This window comes from Stegastes partitus, unplaced genomic scaffold (assembly GCF_000690725.1).
Source record: "Stegastes partitus isolate 25-593 unplaced genomic scaffold, Stegastes_partitus-1.0.2 Scaffold48, whole genome shotgun sequence".
NCBI classification, from domain to species: domain Eukaryota; kingdom Metazoa; phylum Chordata; class Actinopteri; family Pomacentridae; genus Stegastes; species Stegastes partitus.
In genome coordinates this window covers 287,285-306,110 of record NW_007577779.1, presented here as the reverse complement: position 1 = coordinate 306,110, position 18,826 = coordinate 287,285, and the positions used below count along the sequence as shown (strand labels likewise).

The 18,826-nt window shown below is 40.9% G+C and overlaps 1 protein-coding gene across 1 annotated transcript; it reads left to right on the top strand.

Moving 5' to 3' along the window:
- The first annotated feature begins 929 nt into the window (after positions 1–929).
- ythdf2 (YTH N6-methyladenosine RNA binding protein F2) lies at positions 930–9,561 on the top strand. Its single transcript, XM_008306850.1, has 6 exons — positions 930–1,116; positions 1,343–1,367; positions 2,567–2,646; positions 4,002–5,696; positions 7,364–7,429; positions 7,824–9,561. Exons 1-6 carry the CDS (start codon positions 1,090–1,092, stop codon positions 7,845–7,847), a joined length of 1,917 nt encoding a protein of 638 aa, XP_008305072.1. The 5' UTR covers positions 930–1,089; the 3' UTR covers positions 7,848–9,561.
- Positions 9,562–18,826: the final 9,265 nt, after the last annotated feature.

Genomic DNA, 18,826 nt, shown 5'->3' with positions numbered 1-18,826 from the left:
TAAGAATATTTCCAAAGTATTGAGGATGGTGTAATAAAATAAAATAGAATTACATAAAATAAAAATAAGTTGAAAAAAAAAAAAAAGGAAATAACGTGTATATACATCCCTGTTGGAGTGCCAATCTCCAGGTTTGGAACTTACTCATGTTCCAATTTCAACTTTTAGTTTTATGAGAGGCTATGCATGTGACACCTACAGTAAGTTGTCTTCTGATCATATCAAGTATATGATTTCCCTGCATTATAATTTGTGGGATGGACGTTTTTTTTGTAAGAGTTTGATGACATTTATTTTGATGCTTTGTTATTATACCCTACAGATCATAAAGTGGTAGATGATGGATGGATGGATGGATGGATGGATGGATGGATGGATGGATAATGCTTTGTTAAATATGATAATTAGGTAACACACCGAGTTCTAAGACTTAAAAAGAAAAAGACGTCTTATTCATTTTTGTATTTAGTAAAGCCCACATCAACCAGCAAAATTAATCTGCTTGATTATCATTAATCTGCAATGACAAACAAAGAAAATCTAAAGAAAGTCTTACTGATTTTCTACACCTTAAATGACATTGTGTTCCCACAGCTCACAAATTATGATGCTCTCTTGGCCTGTGTCAGGTTCACAATGTTGCCAAAATATCCAGCAGTCATTTAAAAAAAAAAAAAAAAAAAGAGCTAAAATTGGTCCAGCTAATTTGTACTCTCCAAGTCCTTCATCACATCTATTTATCAATTCGGTAACATAAAGTTACTGAACTCCGGAAAGTCTTATATTTTAATTTTAGTTGAAAACGCTTTGGGTGTGCACATTTTCAGACAGGTAGTAGTAACCTGGCTCCTCCACGCCACCGGGGGGCGCCTGTTCGCTGTAAATAAATTCCATCATGGGTTGACGAGGGCCGCCCAGCCATGTTGAGGAGTCTGTCAAGCAAACTGCAGCCCGCCATTGTGTAGAAACCAGGCTCTGTAGAGAGATACGGGCGCTTGGCTTAAACTCTTCAATAGCTAGACAAATTCTACACCCTGCCGCTTTTATTTAGGAGAAAATACAATTACACAGGCTCCGGGGGGGAAAGACATGTCAGCCAGCAGCCTTCTTGAACAGGTAAAGAGAGGTAATTTCTGAACATTTACGAGGGCCAAATTTGTCAGCATCGCGACGGCTAGCGAGGATAGCTTAGCTCAGAGGCAGCGGCTGTGGCTCAGTAGTGCAGTAGGCCTGACCACCTGCTAAAGGAACTGACTGCTGAAAATATATCTCTTCATCTATTTTTTCCCCTTCCTCTCTTCTCATAAATCAAACCTTCATGAATCACCTGGACCCAATCCAGAGACCGAAAGGCCAAGCTAATAAAGGTAAGAACAGATATTGTCCAACGTTATCGACTCGGGCTCAGTGAATGCGGATCTTTTTACGTGCGCTTTGAAAATCTTGCGTGCGCGGATGCGATAGCTGGCTTTCCTAGCTTCTTGGCAAATAGGCCTATCTGTATCAATATTTCTGCTTTTAATTTACCACTTGAATGTAACACACACCGACGTTGTGTTTCATAAAAGTGTTCCCGGCCCTTTAATTCGCCGGTCTTGAGTGTCCTTTACATCTCTGAACTTGCACTCGTTAAGGTTCCCACAGGTAGCATTGAGCTAGCTATTATTTAGCTAAATGGCAACATGATACACATAGCATCCTTTTCCTGGTTGTACTTCTAACGCTTTTTATTGCACAAACAGAGGCGAGAATACATTTTTACTACTCCATCTTGTTTGATATCATTCACAATAAAACATTTTACAGTGTTAACCTATAGATGCCATCCCAGCACGCTGGGCACTCTGCTAATGTTAGCCAAGTCTGTCAAGTTGAAAGGACTGTTGGCGCTCGTTAACATGGAGACGCTGCTAACTGCATGCAGCTGACCACATAGCTAGCGTGCTAACGCTAGCTGGTTGCTAAGTTAACCCAAAATGACACGTCTTCCGACACGCTTTTTCCTGTGCCCAAATGGGCCTCGCGTTTTCTCGTAAACATGCTGTCCAGACTGTAATGTTAAATAGCCTGTGTTTACTATCCTGTCTGTGTTTTACTACGTTTTTTTCCATGCTCATGACCACAAACACAATAATGCCACCTATAACTGAGAACACTCATAAACTTGTGAAAACAAACTACGTCCACAGTTATTAAACATTACAGTTGTACTTGAACTAGTGTTCATGATATAACATAGCCTCAGGAGTTTCTTTCGTGTTACTTTCTGCCGATATGTACCCACTCTGTTAAGTGCATGTAATTTTTCACTGGACCCAGTTCATCTCATTGATCATGCATATACTGTGCAGTCTGAAGCATGTTTAACAATTACAGTATGAGGTGTGATATCTTTCTCAGCTTTTGTTTTTGCTGTAACACTAAGAAATTGTTTCAAGGAGCAGTTTTGTTATGTAACAAGTGATTATGATACTGAACTGAATTGACCTGATAATTTCTTATCACTCACATATGTGGAGCAACAAACCTGTATACACAGTTTACATCAATACTGTTTTATTTTCAGTGCAAAACGGAGCTGTGACCCAAAAGGATACTTTGAATGACGATGAGTTTGAGCCTTACCTGAATACTCAGGCCAGACAGGTAAGCGTTTGACAGGTGTCTGTCAGCAGATGCTACATTTCAGTTGAATCACCCTTTTCATTAATGACTGATTTACCTGCAAGATCTCGCTCAACTTTAGTCATGAATCTTTTTTTTAAAGCATGGAGTATTCATGAGTGAAGTGATATTCATAGATAAAATCAACAAGTTGTCGCTTTAATTTGGATTTCAGTAGTAGAGTTTCTTTATGAAGAAAATGGCAGTTGTGGATGTTGGTACAGTCATTTTAAATATTAATTATACAATAATTAATTAGTAGCACATGCTCAGAGTCAACAGCAATGATTAATTGGTCAGTTTTTAAACACCTCATTAAGCTTGATATTGATTCTGTTGTCTAGCTTAGAATATCCCAAATATTGACACATACAATGCTATCCCTAAGGCACTCTGCTTTGTGCTTTTGAATCTGAAATTTGAGATGGGAGATTGTCCAGGTTTTGTGTGAATTTGAGTAAGATATGTGTGTGAAAAATCATTATCAATTGTAAACCCTTAGGAGTAAAATTAGTCTGTCTGACAATGCAAAGTAGAAAGAAAACCCACATTGGTTTGTTGAATGCTTTCAGAACTGCACATCAGACATAATGCATTGATTACAGATGATTTCTCAGAAAAGCTTTGTTGGGAATACTTTTTAATTAAACAACTAAAGGAAAATTCTCTACCAGAAAATTAGTAAGCACATTTGTAGACTAACTTGTTTCAAAGGCCTGGAGGCCTTTTTTATGTGTGCAGTGTGCACAGGCTTGGTTTTTGCATTACTAAGAAATCTGGGAAGACCTCAATGATGTGCAGCTGGAACGAACACTTTTGTTGACTATTTTGTTTTCATTGGCCTTGGATATCTTTTCTCTGCACTCTCTGGTAGATGATGTTCCCCTGCTGTAGTAACAAACACAGTGTGAATCGAGCAGTAGAGAAAAATAATGGATTGTGTATTTTCCTGCACTCAGAAAATTACAACATCCTTCCAGGGACTATAAATAAGGAGAACGCAACATAGCTCATTGTTCAGTGCTATGTATTTATAGTTTAGATTGGAACAGAGGAGTATGGATACTAGGAAAGAAGAACAGTTACATTTACTTTATTACTGTGTGTTGAGTCTTTGATGTGTGATGACAATAATTCAGTGCTCGTGTTCTATCTTGATCTGACTTTTTGGATCTACCGGAGCAAGGTATATACATATTAAAGATGCTCATGTTACCTATTAATGTTGCTAATTATGTTCACTTATTTTTAGGAATGAGTGTGTTGTTGCAAAGAACGTTATCTTGTTTATTTTGCATCTTGTCACTAAATATATATATGTATTTTTTTCTATTTAGAGCAATGCCTATACGGCCATGTCGGACTCGTACATGCCCAGCTACTACAGCCCCTCCATAGGATTTTCCTACTCCCTAAATGAGGCAGCATGGTCCACAGGTGGGGACCCTCCTATGCCTTACCTGGCCTCCTATGGACAGCTGAGCAATGGGGAACCCCACTACCTCCCGGACGCTATGTTTGGCCAGCCAGGCCCACTGGGGAGCAACCCATTCCTCGGCCAGCATGGCTTCAACTTTTTCCCCAGTGGCATCGACTTCTCAGCATGGGGCAATAGCAGCTCTCAGGGACAGTCGGGGACACCGCAGAGCTCTGGCTACAGCAGCAGCTATGCCTATGCACCCAGCTCACTTGGGGGTGCCATGATTGATGGACAGTCCCCATTTGCACCTGCTGCCAACGAGCCCCTTAACAAGGCACCCGGTATGAACAGCCTTGACCAGGGCATGGCAGGGCTTAAGATCGGCGGTGCTGCTCCTGGTGGTAATGGGGACATGGCTCCCAAGGTGATTGGCTCTGGCTTACCTGGTGGGGGTCCCCTTGGCCCAGTATCATCTGTCGGACCTCCCAGCATGCCTCCTGTCTCTATTGCCCCTGCCAAGCCCGCCTCCTGGGCCGATATTGCCAGCAAGCCAGCCAAGCCTCAACCTAAGCTTAAAACCAAGGGCGGCATGGCTGGTGCCAATTTGCCTCCTCCGCCCATTAAACATAACATGGACATTGGCACTTGGGACAACAAGGGCACCATGCCTAAAGCTGCCACGCCTCAGCAGGTGCCCCCTATTCCCAGCAACGGGCAACCGCCAAATCAGGCCTCCCCGCAGCCTGGAACTACTGCAGCAGGGAACCCACAAATGCCCCTGAGCAATGGACAGCTGGTTCCACCTGTTTCCCAGATGGGGCAACATCAGCTTCCACCAGGTGGGCAGCCAGGTATGGCTCAAATGCCCCAGCCTCCTCTCTCCCAGGGTCCTCCTCCACCAAGCCAACAGCAGCAACCTTCTCAACCTACTCGCTGGGTCCCTCCACGGAACCGGGCCAATGGATTTGGGGATGCTAGTGGGAGTGGTACAGGCCAATCGCCTCCCACTTCTTCTGGTGTGGGTGTGGTTCCTGGGGTGCCCTCTGAGCCTCACCCAGTTCTAGAGAAGTTGCGCATGGTCAACAATTATAACCCCAAGGACTTTGACTGGAATCCCAAGCAGGGTCGGGTGTTTATCATCAAGAGCTACTCGGAGGATGACATCCACCGCTCCATCAAGTACAATATCTGGTGCAGCACGGAGCATGGAAACAAGAGGCTTGATGCAGCTTACCGTTCGTTGGGTGGCAAAGGGCCCCTTTACCTTCTGTTCAGTGTCAATGGGAGTGGTCACTTCTGTGGAGTTGCAGAGATGCGCTCACCCGTGGACTATAACACGTCTGCTGGCGTGTGGTCGCAGGACAAGTGGAAGGGTCGATTTGATGTGCGCTGGATCTTTGTTAAGGACGTTCCCAACAGTCAGCTGAGGCACATTCGATTGGAGAACAACGAAAATAAGCCGGTGACCAACTCTCGGGACACACAGGAGGTGCCACTGGACAAGGCCAGGCAGGTGCTAAAGATCATCGCTGGATATAAACACACGACTTCCATCTTTGATGACTTTTCTCACTACGAGAAGCGTCAGGAGGAGGAAGAGTGTGTGAAAAAGGTAACAAAAGTTACTGTTGAATAAAGTGAATGGTAGAACAGATGAATTAAAAAGTGCTCTTAATTTAGGTTGAAAAAGATGCAGTGTGTGAAGGCTTTTTGGTTGTGTGCACATGTACGTTTCTTTTTGATGATTTACAAAGGAATACAGTAAAGTTTCAAGGTTTTAAAGTGGGATTATGATCTTTGGCAGAATTTGCTGTGATTACACACATGGACTGTTTGTGACTTCCCTTTGTTTCCAGGTTTTCACTGTCGTGTTATGATTTCCACCTGTTGTCACTCACTTTAAAACCTGTTATCACTCACTCGCTTTAAAACACAGCTGCACAGCCACAGAGGGATGAGCCCCAAAAATGATGAAGTAATTATATTTACTTGAAGCTGAAATTTTCTAATGGGAATATTTAGTGATTATATGAGAGCATGTCTGAAAATCCACTTGATTGTTTGTGTTGTCGTTTGGTTGTTTAATTTTGACCACTTCATCAGGGGTATCTCGTGTGCAGCCTTCTAAAGCTATGGGAAATGTATTCTTTTGTCCATTGTGTGTTCAGTACCTCTTGACATTGAAGGACATCTTATGTTGTGTTGAACTATCAGTAGCAAGCAGAAACAAAAATTGAAAAACAAATGTGTGACAGATTGAACCATTTGCATCTGTTAATTGTGGAAAAGTTACTGAGTAATACTAAGGCCTTGACAGTTGTGCTAAACAGTGTGTAACATCTTGACTCTACAGCAGGGCAAATTAGAGAACACAATATTGATTTAATACTTTTTTTTGCCAAAGCAGCTTTTTAACATTTTTTTAAATTGGCATTATATTGCAGAGTCTATTACCATGGGATGTTGGTTTTTATTTATTCCACTATATCTCTGTATAGTTGAGGTATGCTTTAGAGAGAAAGTGTATTGCTTGCTAAAGCCACAAAATGAAAAAGAAACATCTGAACTGGTCAATATCCATATTTTAAAACATGTATTTTTATGGGTTTGTTGGGTACACTGACTTTATCTGCGCCTTGCTTTTCTCACACTTTATGCCAAACAAAACAGCTGTACAAAAATGACTGTAGCACCTACAATTATGTGGTCGTTTACATTCATTTAAATATTGTAATGATTTTGCTGCAGCATAAGTCTGTTTGTTTCAGGTATTGAAATGGCAAACACTATTTTTATTGCATTTTATGGCCATATGTATGTACACAAAATCATTGTATCTTACCTGCAGCTTTCCAAAACCCTGCTGAATTATGTCACAACTATTTTTCTGTTGACAGCCAGACTTGAGGACCAGAAATAACTTGTGGTCATGTTGGTCTTTATCCATGGCATGCAATATTTTACATTGTAGTTTTACATCGATAATTGACTTAGTTTTAAAAAAAAAAACAACAAAAAAAACCATTAGTTTCCACCTTTGTGCCATTTGGTTGTATCTAATTCTAGTACCTATGATATATCCGTAGGCAGAGTTGTAATTTACATTTTAGCTTTTGATCCTGACCTGGTGTTACTGTTACCAGACTCTTTCTGAAATCCTCTGCTGTTTATAATCTGAACTGGCTTATAAGTACTCTTTTCGATAGATTTTTGACACAGATCCAGAGGATTGTCTTTGAATCTGAAATCCTTCAGTTACACTGAGTTTTTGTGTGACAGGTGGAGGTCCAAGGCAGTGAGCCATATCCCAGCAACCCAAGCAACAGGAGTCATTACAGGCTTCAGGTAACTTACCTCATCTTCACTCATGTCTCGAAGCAATTCATATGGTATTTTAATACTTGATAGAGACAGTGCAACTTAAAAATGTTCAGTTACACCATGTACCTGACATTTTGTCACATAAGACTGAGGTTGTTTAATGCTGTTGAGTTTTCAAAAATTCTCATCATAAACCCACATCTGTTTGAATTGACATTTACACAAAAGCAGGAGCCCTGGTTATAATTAGTTAAATGTCATTAAAAAGTAGATGCCTGCGAAGGCTCTGCAGATCTGACTCCATGAAAGCGCAAACAGGAGTAACTTCAGGGATCTTTGTCACATGTAGTCTGCTAATTTTTTTGTATAATGCAATTTCTGTTGTGTGTAACTCACTGTCCTTTTGATTATGTTCTAGGAGCGCCAAGGACGAGTCAAGTAACAGTTGGTGCTTTGGTCAAAAGACTGCAATGGCCCCCCTTAAAGCCCTGTCCACCCCATTACATCATTACATCCAGATCTCTTTAAGAAATTCTAATAGGGGTGAAGAATTAACAAAGGACAAAAAAACTAAATGAAGACTTTGATTTCTTTTGACTTTAAAGACTTACTTCGAACTTGTAGTAAAAAGAAAAGGAAACGATTATTCATAGGACTACAACTAAATGCATAGCATCCTTAGGTGAAATCTTTTTTTGCCCCACCCCATTCCACTACATATGCTTTTTCCCTTGTATGCTGCTTTTTCCTTTTTTTTTTTTTTTTTAAATGAAAGGATCATCCTCTGTTTTTATGGTCCAAGAGCAAGTCTGTAATTCTCACACAAACACACAAATCCAATAGAAAATTTGTAGTGTTGGCTAATAATAGTGTCCCAAAGTGAAGAATGGGCAGTTTGTCTCATTTTCTTTGTTACCCCCTACCTGCACCTCTGTCTTCTGAGGATGTTCAAATCTTCATCCAGGATACAGCGGAGTTTCCTCCTCAGTGGATTTTCATCGTAGGCGGGTGCCAACTACGCTCACTCCAGAATCTTTTGTACATGCTTGCCATGTTTTTGTTCAAGAGGACTGCAAATGTTCAGAAAGGCCCTCTATTTTGTTTTCCCATGTGTTGGATGGAGTGTGTGGGGGAGGTAGGGTCAGGAGGATCTATGGAGGAAGAGTAGGGAAGGGGGTCAAGTGTTTGAAAGCAGAAGAAATGTTAAGTTGATGAGCCTTGCTCACTATAATTTTATGGTCTGAAAATTTGGGGCCCTCTGTTAACAGTCTTCATTGGACTTAATTTACCCTCTTTCTTTCTCTTAGACAAGTTAATTCATTGTTGCTTTGGGCTGCTTTCTTTTTTCATTTTTTTTTCCCTTCCCTCTCCATTTTCTAAAGACAGTGATGTGAGTGGCCTTGCCCCCACTCTTTCTATTAATCAGTTCAAAAGTAATAAATGTGGTATATTCAGCAGAATGGTGTGCATTCCCCTTGTTTGACTGTGGAAAGCAGTTTTGTCATGCGGCATGTCTGTGTATTTTTTTTTCTGTTCACATGGGTAGGCTATATTAATGAATGTTTTTCTGCTAACCTTCACATTCAACCTGCCCCACCCCCCATCCAGACTTCAATTCACACCATGGCACCCTGCTTTTCTTACCTCTCTACTTTCCAAATCCACCTTGTCCTCGACACTCCCACATTCTTGTTTCTGCTCACCTGACCATACATACTTATACCATCACACTCAGCTTTGACCATTTTCAGAATGTCATTGTTGGTGAGTAAAAAAGAAAAACGACAAAAAAAAAAAAAATGCAAGGTCCTCTTTCAGAACTACTGGCTTTTATTTGTGGCATAATAAAGATGCTCCACAAAGTCACATGTGGGTTCTTCTCCTCATTGGCCATTTGTAGTCACATGGGGGCCTGTTGTTTCTGTCTACTGTGTTTGTGTCCTCTTCTTTCCAGTGTTTGGGCTCTAATGGCTGTTGCGATGTACTGAGTATGCTGCAAAGTGTGTTTATACCATGTTGCACTTGATTTGTTGTGGGACCAGACACTACTTATGTAGCCGACTGCAACGTTATTTGTGCATGAAGGACAGAATCTGTTTTACACTGAGGCACTGTTGATGTAAATTGGCTTTTCAATTAAACTTGACCAGGTTTGATTCTAGTTTAGTAGATTAAAGCTGAGCAAAGACAAGTAGGCAAACCCTCACTTGGTAGGCTTCGAGGAATGGAAACGGACAACAATTTGATAAGACAGAAATGAGTGAAAACATTCTGAAAAAATGATTCCTACTTACAGGGCGTGTACCTATGCAGTCTCATGGCCTGACTTGGTGTGTTGCCTATAAATAATCTGCAATCCGCCATTTTCTGTACTAATCCTATCGGTTGTACTGAACGAAACGGTCACAAGAGGGCGACACAGGACTGTTTACTGCTGGTCATTTTTCATTTTGGCAAAAGTACAGCTTCCTCTGTCTGGTGTTGACAGTTTTCCAGAAAGGGTAACTGCGTTAAGGCACGTGGCTATATTTATTTATTTTATTTTTTTTTAAATCAGAAGTATGGCTCAATTTCTGTTTCTTTTCCCCCTAATTATTCAAACTACTGTAAATAAATTATATAAATATTTACATATATACAATTTGATGATTGTATGTGGCCTGCAAGTGGAGAGGATAAGTTGCACCACCACTGATGAAATGTGGAGCTGCTAATTTTGAAAATATTTCCTTAAAATTTGAAAAATTAAACTGGTAAAAACTGACGTCAAAATTAAACAATGGACAGTTTCTTTACAAAGTGGCCACTGTGTAGACAACTTGCACGCCTTTATATATTAAAACAATAGCAAAAGTGACTATTTTCTGGTGTCAGGTTTGTTTACACCAGGATATATGATTTTTTGTTTGTTTGTTTGTTTGTTTTGTTTTTTAAATCTGGTACCTCATGCTTTTTATTTTCTAACTTACCAAAAAGACAATAGTTCCTGGTTAAGTTACTTTGGTATGACAAAAACAATTATATAGTTTTTGGTTTTGTTTTTTTTAATTAGGAAATGAAGGCCATACAGATAAAGCCTCTTCCTCCAAAGAGCCTTTTGGTTCATAATCTTTAAAAAAAAAAAAAAACAGAAGTAGTCGATGGCTGCCCCTCTTCACTGCACACTTGCTTACAAAAAGTGATGAAGACTGCATGTACTGTGAGAAATATAATTGTTACTATAATTATTAAAGGAATTTAGGTTTACAAAAAATATTTTGAAAGGAACAGAAATGACGAGCATCACTGCTTTAGCACTAAAATGTCAGAGCAAGACGACCGCGTGTGCGTGTCGTGCGGGTCTGCGGGTGTCGAAAGGGGAGGTCGACGGCACGTGTCGTGTCAGCGTGGAGGGTGCGTGGCAAACGCGCTGCCTCGAGGGGATCTCCTGTGACCCTTATCTTGGCGCGTCTCTGGGGACGCCTTTTAGCCCCTCCTGGGATGCAAATGAGTGGCCATAAAACAGAAGCAGATACAGCTACCGAGACGATGGAAGAGGAGGAGGAGGAGAAGAAAGGGGGTGAAAAGAGGAGAAAGTGAAGGATGAGCTGAGGGTCGACATGTCTTAACGCGCGCATGGAGGTAAACGTATTGGATGAGATGGAGAAAGAAAAACACAAGTTGCACTACGATGATTGTTGGTGAAGGACTTTTTTTTTTTTTTTTCCCATTTTCACAAATTCCAAGTCTTGGTTTAATTCACAAGATGCACTTGAATGATCACCAGTCAGTCTCCTCTCAGTAAACTCCAATGCAGACACAGCTTAAAACAATACATTCATCAGGAAGAATCCAGTGTGCGCACATGCAAGATATTGCATATTACACTTTTCAAACGTTAAGTCTACGAACGTGCATTTCTTTCCCCCCACAGAGAAAACATTTTAAATCATATCTATTGTAGCTTATTATTTCCTGTGTTCAGACAGAGAGGTGCACATTAAATGCGTTGTCTGTGGGTTCATACTGCACTGCAAGGTCATGGTTCTTCTTTATTTTCCCCTCATTATCACAAGGCATCCATCTCTTTCTTCCATTAGTGACGCTTCACCATGTCGCCGACCCGACCTCTATTTACATGACTAAATTAGATTTCTTCTCTGCTTTTCGCGCATTTTGTTTCAGAAAGCCTGCATAGACAAAGTGGAAAAACAACAACAACAACAACAACAAAACACAAGCAGTGCTCAAAACTATGCAAAACACAAAACGCGTTCTATACAACCAATGCATCTGGACTGCTTTCTTTTTAATAGAATAAAAAATTAAATAACTATATTTATAAATTCCACTGCTGGCAATTTTAGGCACTTTTTATCTGCACTTTTGTTTTATACATCACAAAGAATGTATTTGCTTCATGTTAAAATAAGTTTTTTTTAAATTTAATTTTTTTTTTAAAAAACTGCTTAATTTTGATTAGAAATATCTTCCTGCTCATTGCCCTGAAATTTTACATTCATCATGAATTTGTCAGCAATATTTCTCAGAACTGAAAGCGGGAGCAGCTAAAATAGTATACATGCTATTTAGGAAAAAGAATATGTCATGATAATGAATGTTTTTGTCATGTGGGGGGTGGGGTCGTCCTCTCTATATGGTCACCTGCTCTCCATCGCCAGGGGTTCTGCACTGTTGATATATTGAATCCCCCCCTCAGCTGAAATGAGAGTTTTGAAAATGCATAATATAGAGGCAGGCAAAGGGGCCTGCTGAAAACAGTTGATGACCTCTGTCTTAACATATGTGGCACACTTGCCTACTGCACGCTCCAATTGTGTGGAGATGACAGTCAATAATTAAATGCCACTCAAGCATATAGGTCTACTAAAGATGCTTGAATGTGTTGTGGGGAAAAAAAATAGTTAAAATCTCTCCAGGCTAAATTTTGCTCTGATGTTTTTGTAATGATGTTACGTATACTTCCTACGATAAACACACTGAGTCATATTTTGACTAGACTATACCCTTTTAATAATTACAGCTACAGCAGTAAGTAAAATATGTCAAATAAGAATCTATGCAAAATTCAAAATTTCTTTCTCTCTCTGTCTTTTTTTTTTTTTTGCGTATTCCGCCTCCATCATCTGAGATGTAGGTCAGCTCACATCTCTGTTGCCTACAGTGATTTACAGCTTGAATCATTTGATGCAGCTCTGTGATTATAGGAGTAGAACTGAAGCTCATTATTTAAATTACTTGATGTGCTTTAGGCTTTTTATTAATTTATTCATTTTTTTTACTTTGAAAAGAAATACTAGATAGTACAAACAGAAATGTAGTCCATGATATGACTTCTTTATTGAGACTTTTTTTTTTTTCAGAATAAAAACACAAAGGCGTGATACCGAAACTCACGAACAACAACAAAAAAAAATAAGAAGCGATCATATTAAAGGAGCAAAGGCGTAGAGGCGGATTTTTTTAGAGTATGGATGGTTATTGGAATCTGATTGTTGGGAATAGAATAAATCAGCATGCATGAGAGTGATTCAGAGGAGTTTTGTATTTTGTGATAGGAGGCCTAATGGCAGAGCTGGAAAAAAAGAAAATTCTCTAACAGCACATCATGCCCTTATAACATCTTCACCCTGTTTTTCATCTTCCTCTCAGACAGGGCAAGTGTACACTCATGCGTAAACACACAGACCTTTGAAGTGGCCCTCTGTCACCACATGGCAAATCCCCCTAGTGTGATCCCTCTGTCCATTTGGCCAAAGGACCGACACTGGTAGGCTGCCTATGGCTCTGTCTGTTCTGACATTATGGAAACCGGTAGATTAGTAGACTGGTGCCCAGTGATTGTTGTGTGTTGCCTCCATGTCCTAATAATAAACCTTCTGTCGTTTCCATTAACTGACCTGTTCGCCTGTCTTAAGTCCCTGTTCTGTAACTTTGCCCTAATGCTTATTCTCCTGCTTCTCTGGTTAATCTCATAGGATTGTAGGGAACATCCATCTGTGCAGTTATCTCCTGTCCTGTGGCGGGTTGGTGCTGGTCTCTCAGGTGAGCGAAGACTGTGGCTTCTCTCTTGGCATTCACCGCGTGCCTTAATTGTATTGAAATTAAATCAAGGTCCACTGTGAACACAAAGAGCTCAAACCCAAACTTCCAAAGCGTTCCCAGCTACTTCTCATATTCTGTTTCCAAACTGTCACTTACCACGCTTTTACCAAACGCTGTCCCTAAACATGTGCCCTGTTTGCTAAATGGTGTCACTTTCTCAGTCCTAAAAGTACATCCTGTGTTTTTTCTTTTTTTTTTTTTTACATTTCTTCCGTTTGACTTTCCTCTCTCCTCACCTGTGATCTCTCATCTCTATGGGCTCACAGGCAGCTATGCGGTCCTTTTCACACGTCAGAAATACATTGCATGCTAATCCCACACTGACATGCATTTTCCCTTTGCAATGAAATCATGTTTTCGACATAGACAAATACTGGAGGAAAAAAAATATACATGGTACAAGCCAATGACATTGTGAATCCTGCTGTTTGAACAGCCCACAGTGTGTAAATGCATGCAGCTTTTTTTTTTTTTTTTTGGATGTGCAAGAAAAAGGGTTTCCAGCAACAAAATATGAACAACAAAAAAAAAATACATCTCGTGATCATTAAAGCAAGATTCACATCATTAAGACGTTCTCTGTATACACATACTACAGCACATCATTAAAAAGCACCACAGAGAGAGGAGAGCACAGAGAAACAGGGAGTGAGATAGAGCGAGCGAGCAAAGCTACCTTTGTTGCACCGTAAAGAGAGCAGCAGCCCAGCTACCTGATTGCTACCATTCCTGCAGACCATCTTCCTCCCAGAGCAAAACAAAGGATGACGACTGGATGTATATGAGAACGCGCTGCGATGCATCACTATGCCTGATCCTCACCATAGCACTGCCTCCCCTGTTCCTGATTAAGAGCTTGGTACGGTTTAACCAGACCAAGCAGTTCTTCATTACAGTTGGTAAAGCTGTGTCGTTATCTACCCCTTACCCTCCCTCCCTCCTACTCTCCATCTCTTCTCTACTGTTCTCTCTCTGTGTGCACTCTGCGCATGCAACTATAGCCCTGCACAGACGGGAAAACATGATCTAAATAACAACAGTCTCCATCCTGTGATTAATAAACTGTATATACATAATTTAGCAAAGAGTATACACAGATGTTTGACACAAAGCAAAAACATGAGAAGGAAAATTTAGCTTCTTCGCCATTACACAAGACTCTCCAGTAAAAACTGCTGGTGTTACACCTAAAATCATTTTCTTTTTCTTTTTTTTTTTTTACTCTTGACTACTGCGCTCAATGTCTGTCTATTTTTACCAATAGAATGCTACTGTAGCACAAACAGAACAGGATTTTTCTTTTTCTTTCTCAGATTCAAATATATCCTTCCTCTCTAAAGACGAGGCAAAAAAAATAGAAGAGAAGCTGCAGAGTATTTCCTCCTTTCAGGTCCTTGGTCCTGGTTTTGTTATTGTTGTTGCTGCTGTAGTTGTAGCTGTGACTGCGCAGCTCCATCCTGTGAAGGTCCTTGTGGGTTGGGAAGAGCAGGGGAGCAGGCACAACACGGGGGGTGGTGGTGGTGGTGGTGGGATGGCGGACAAGGGGGCTGGAGGGACGGGAGGCAGGCAGGTGTCACGCATGCAGTCAGGGTAAAGAGGAGAGGGTAGCAGGAAAAAAAAAACAAACTCAGTTAAATTCTACCCAGTCACCACCATTAGGAGAAAAAAAATCCATTTGGATCTGCTCAAGACAAAACCAAAAAGGAAGACAAAAAAGCCCAAGACGTAAAATATACATATATAAGCCGGGAAGGTATATATGTATAAGGATCCAAGGGAGAAGGAGGAGAAGGAGAGATAAGGGATGGACGGACGAGGAGGAACAGGCAACTGGCTCACACACAGACACACTGCGCCGAGGCAAAGGCACGGGCTTCAATTTATGCTTTCTGGTCGACACCACCCCCCACCTCACACACACGCACACAAACACACATGCAGACACACACACACACACACACACACACACATATAGAGCGTCCCGCCCCTATCTGCCCCTGTCCCTGTCCTGTCCCGTACTGGATGCGTGGCCCAGCTGATCAGTGCAGAGGGATTAGCCAACAGGGCCAGCTGGCAGGGATTACACAGGCAAAGTGGGGGGAGGTGTGTGTGGGGGGTGGTGGGAATGGGAGGAGGGATGAGGGGTGAGGAGGGTAGGCCTAATACTAGGGGGGATGGGAGGCCTTGTCTTGTCCTGCACACACACACACACACACACACACACACACACACACACTCACACACACTCACACACACTCACACACAGATGTGCATGGAGACGCACAAATTTGTCCAGATATACAGCACATACATATTTCATGCAGATGCACATACACAAAAAATGCGATTTTTGCGATGAATGCATGAGCTGCAGCGTTGCAGACTGCAAGGACAGCCAGCCAGTAATGCATGCAGCGCAGCCTCTTTTTTCCTTGGCCGGCCCGAAGCCTGCAACGACACACAGTGTTGATAAATGTATGTAAATGTGCAGGAGGCAGCGGGGGGGGAGGACATGGAAGAGGGGCAGACTGACGGAGGGGAGGGAACCCCATGGGATAGCAGAGCTAGGCTGACAATGCAAGGTTTTGACCCCTGACCCTTCTCCGCTCCATCATCCGCGACCATCAGCTGATCCCGGGAAATGGACAGCCACAGAAGCACCCTCCCTCACCTCCTCTCCTCTTTCTCCCTCTCAAACACACACTCAGGCTCTTGCACACAGACACTCGTCCATTAACAGCACTGGATCTACCAGGGTCCACCTCACCTCACTCTTTTTTTTTTTTTTATTACCAGTCCTTTTCCATCTTTTGCTTCCTCCAGCCCGCCGCTGCTCTTTCCCGTCTCATGCCTCACTTCACCACTTAGCTCATTCCAAAATCCCCGCTCCTAACCTTTCTCATTATTTTGAAATGTGTCAACATCTACATCTGTCACATCCGTGCAGAAAGAGATCCATCCGGTATGAGTATATTTTTTGGGTGTTCATGTTTTGACTTATCCAACTGAATTCGACATTTTTTTTCTTATAATGATTGTCATTTTAGTTTTACATTTTTTCCCCCCAGAACTGTTTATGCCAGGATGCTGTTATACTCTATCTTAAGTATTAATCAATCCACTTCTTTCATCTATATGTCAAATACATCATTTTTTATTTTATTTATTATACATCACATTAGCAGCCCTGCTTTCTTTGTTCAGAACAGGTTGATTTTGATTATTTATTTATGTTCAGTTGTCTTTAATGATGCAGTTTCATGTTATCCTGGAAGTTTGAATCCTATGGTTCGGCCACTGCTCTCAGTGTGATATTTGTCGGGTATTAATAAAACCAGGCAGCCTAAACGGCTGCATGTCTCCACGGTGGTAGCAATTTGATACACATTCGCTTCACACCCTTTGATCTCCATTTCAGCAAAAACCGTAAAATATCTGTTGTTAAAATCACACAGAATCATATACCTTGATGGAATCACATGTCCTAGAATTTGCTATATTATTTTTCATGGAAAACACAATGTGTCTCCAGCCTGTCAATAAAGCTGCACAAACCGGCAGATATATGGGGATAATTCAGGCTCATGTTCAGTTAGCATTAGTTGCGTCAAGTGTTATTTTGTGAAAAGCTAAATGTCAAAAGTTTTTGTAGACTGTCAACAGCAGTTTGAGCTACAGGATACAAGACGGAGACACACATCAGTCCAAACGCACACGCTTGTAAACACAAGCAGATGTACTCATGCACAGGGGCAGGCACAGAGTGATTTCTGTAAAATCAAAGAGACATTTTGCAGGGCCTCGCAGGCAGAAAACAGCATCAGTGTTTTATAGTTAATATATAGAATCAGACATGGTTGGTGTGTGACAAATATGACATTAGTTTTGATCTGTTTACATGAAATGCACAATAATGTTACAGCAGAGCTCTGGGCTGGTGCGATAGAAACAGCTTGGCCTTCCATTTGTGGAGGATGGAGAGATAGATTCTTGTAGAGTGAAGATAGTTTAACTGGCAGCATTAACAAAAATGGATTTTCTTTCCCTTTGTTTGTGGAATACACTTTGCAATTTAGGATATTTTTTATGTGTATTTCTTTGTGAAAGCAGCAACCTTGTCATTTACAGGGATTAATTACACATCATACATTTCATGCGTATTGTGCCGTATATGTGTATGTGTTCATATCAGGCACGTTTGCCCCGGTGCACGTTGGCACGACGATAGACAGGAGATTTGTAACTGCATTTTGATGTCCTACCACCTCGTCCTCCATTTTAAAAGCTTGTACATGTGAGGATGAGAGCGGGCGAACAGGCATGCAACCCTACGAGCAGACAGCCAGGAAGATCACAGGGAGGCAAGCAACGAAATTTTATTTGTTTATTTATTTTTTTTCTATAAAGAGAAATACAAGGAGAAAGAGGCGAGTGATTATACAAAGAGACAAGCTGGGAGAGACAGACAGGCAGGAAGACAGAGAGACAGGCTGGGACAAATAGGCAGTGCTCGTCCCTAGTTTGGTAATCTGATGGAGAGATTAGCAAGCAGGCAGCATTTGGGTCGGATTATCGAGTCATTAGAAAAGACTGGTGCTTCAGAGCCTCTCTCATGTGTTAATGTGGCTTTACAGGTCTGTGCAGATTGTCTAGATTGTGTTCGGAGTGGATACAGTGTGTAGTCTTTTAATATACAAATAGGGCCACAGACATGAACGCTGCACAGACTGATTTGTTGTAGCACATGTGTAATATTTTTGTACCATGTGAAATGCACTAATATTCACGAGTGATGTTGTAATTATTTGTTAAATATTTTAATTATTTTCAAAATGTAACAAATAAGATTTTAGAACATTTTTTAAAAATGTATGGTCTGGTTGTGGAAGTTAAGTTTTTATTGCGGATGTGTATCAAATAGAAATGTCCCATTTATGTCAGTAAAACTAATCAATTTAAATCCAATTTTCATTTTTGCATCACAATCACTGCTTCATCTTGATGTCAGGAGAAGTGCTTTTTCTTTTTTAAAATGAATTTATCCAAAAAAAAAGGCAAGTCAAAACCTATCATTGGAATTTATTTTAACTACATAGCATTTTTATTTAAACTTTTTTTTGTGTGTGCAAGAAATACAATCACCCCAGTTTTCAGCAATTACACACAATTGTGGCCTGGAGGTATGTGAGCCGAAATCTTTAAACAAACGTTTCTTCACTCTTCTTAAGTGTTTTTCTTGATAAGCTGCAGTGTTTAGTCCTGCAGGTCAGCAGGGGACGCAGAGGTATACGGCCTTTATGCACTTGCAAATCATAC

Bases quoted from the DNA above. Each gene is read 5' to 3' on its own strand.
- ythdf2 (XM_008306850.1), top strand. From the start codon at position 1,090: ATGTCAGCCAGCAGCCTTCTTGAACAG. The intron at 1,368-2,566 runs GTAAGAACAGAT...TTTTATTTTCAG, and splicing joins GAAAGGCCAAGCTAATAAAG to TGCAAAACGGAGCTGTGACC. The intron at 7,430-7,823 runs GTAACTTACCTC...ATTATGTTCTAG, and splicing joins GGAGTCATTACAGGCTTCAG to GAGCGCCAAGGACGAGTCAA.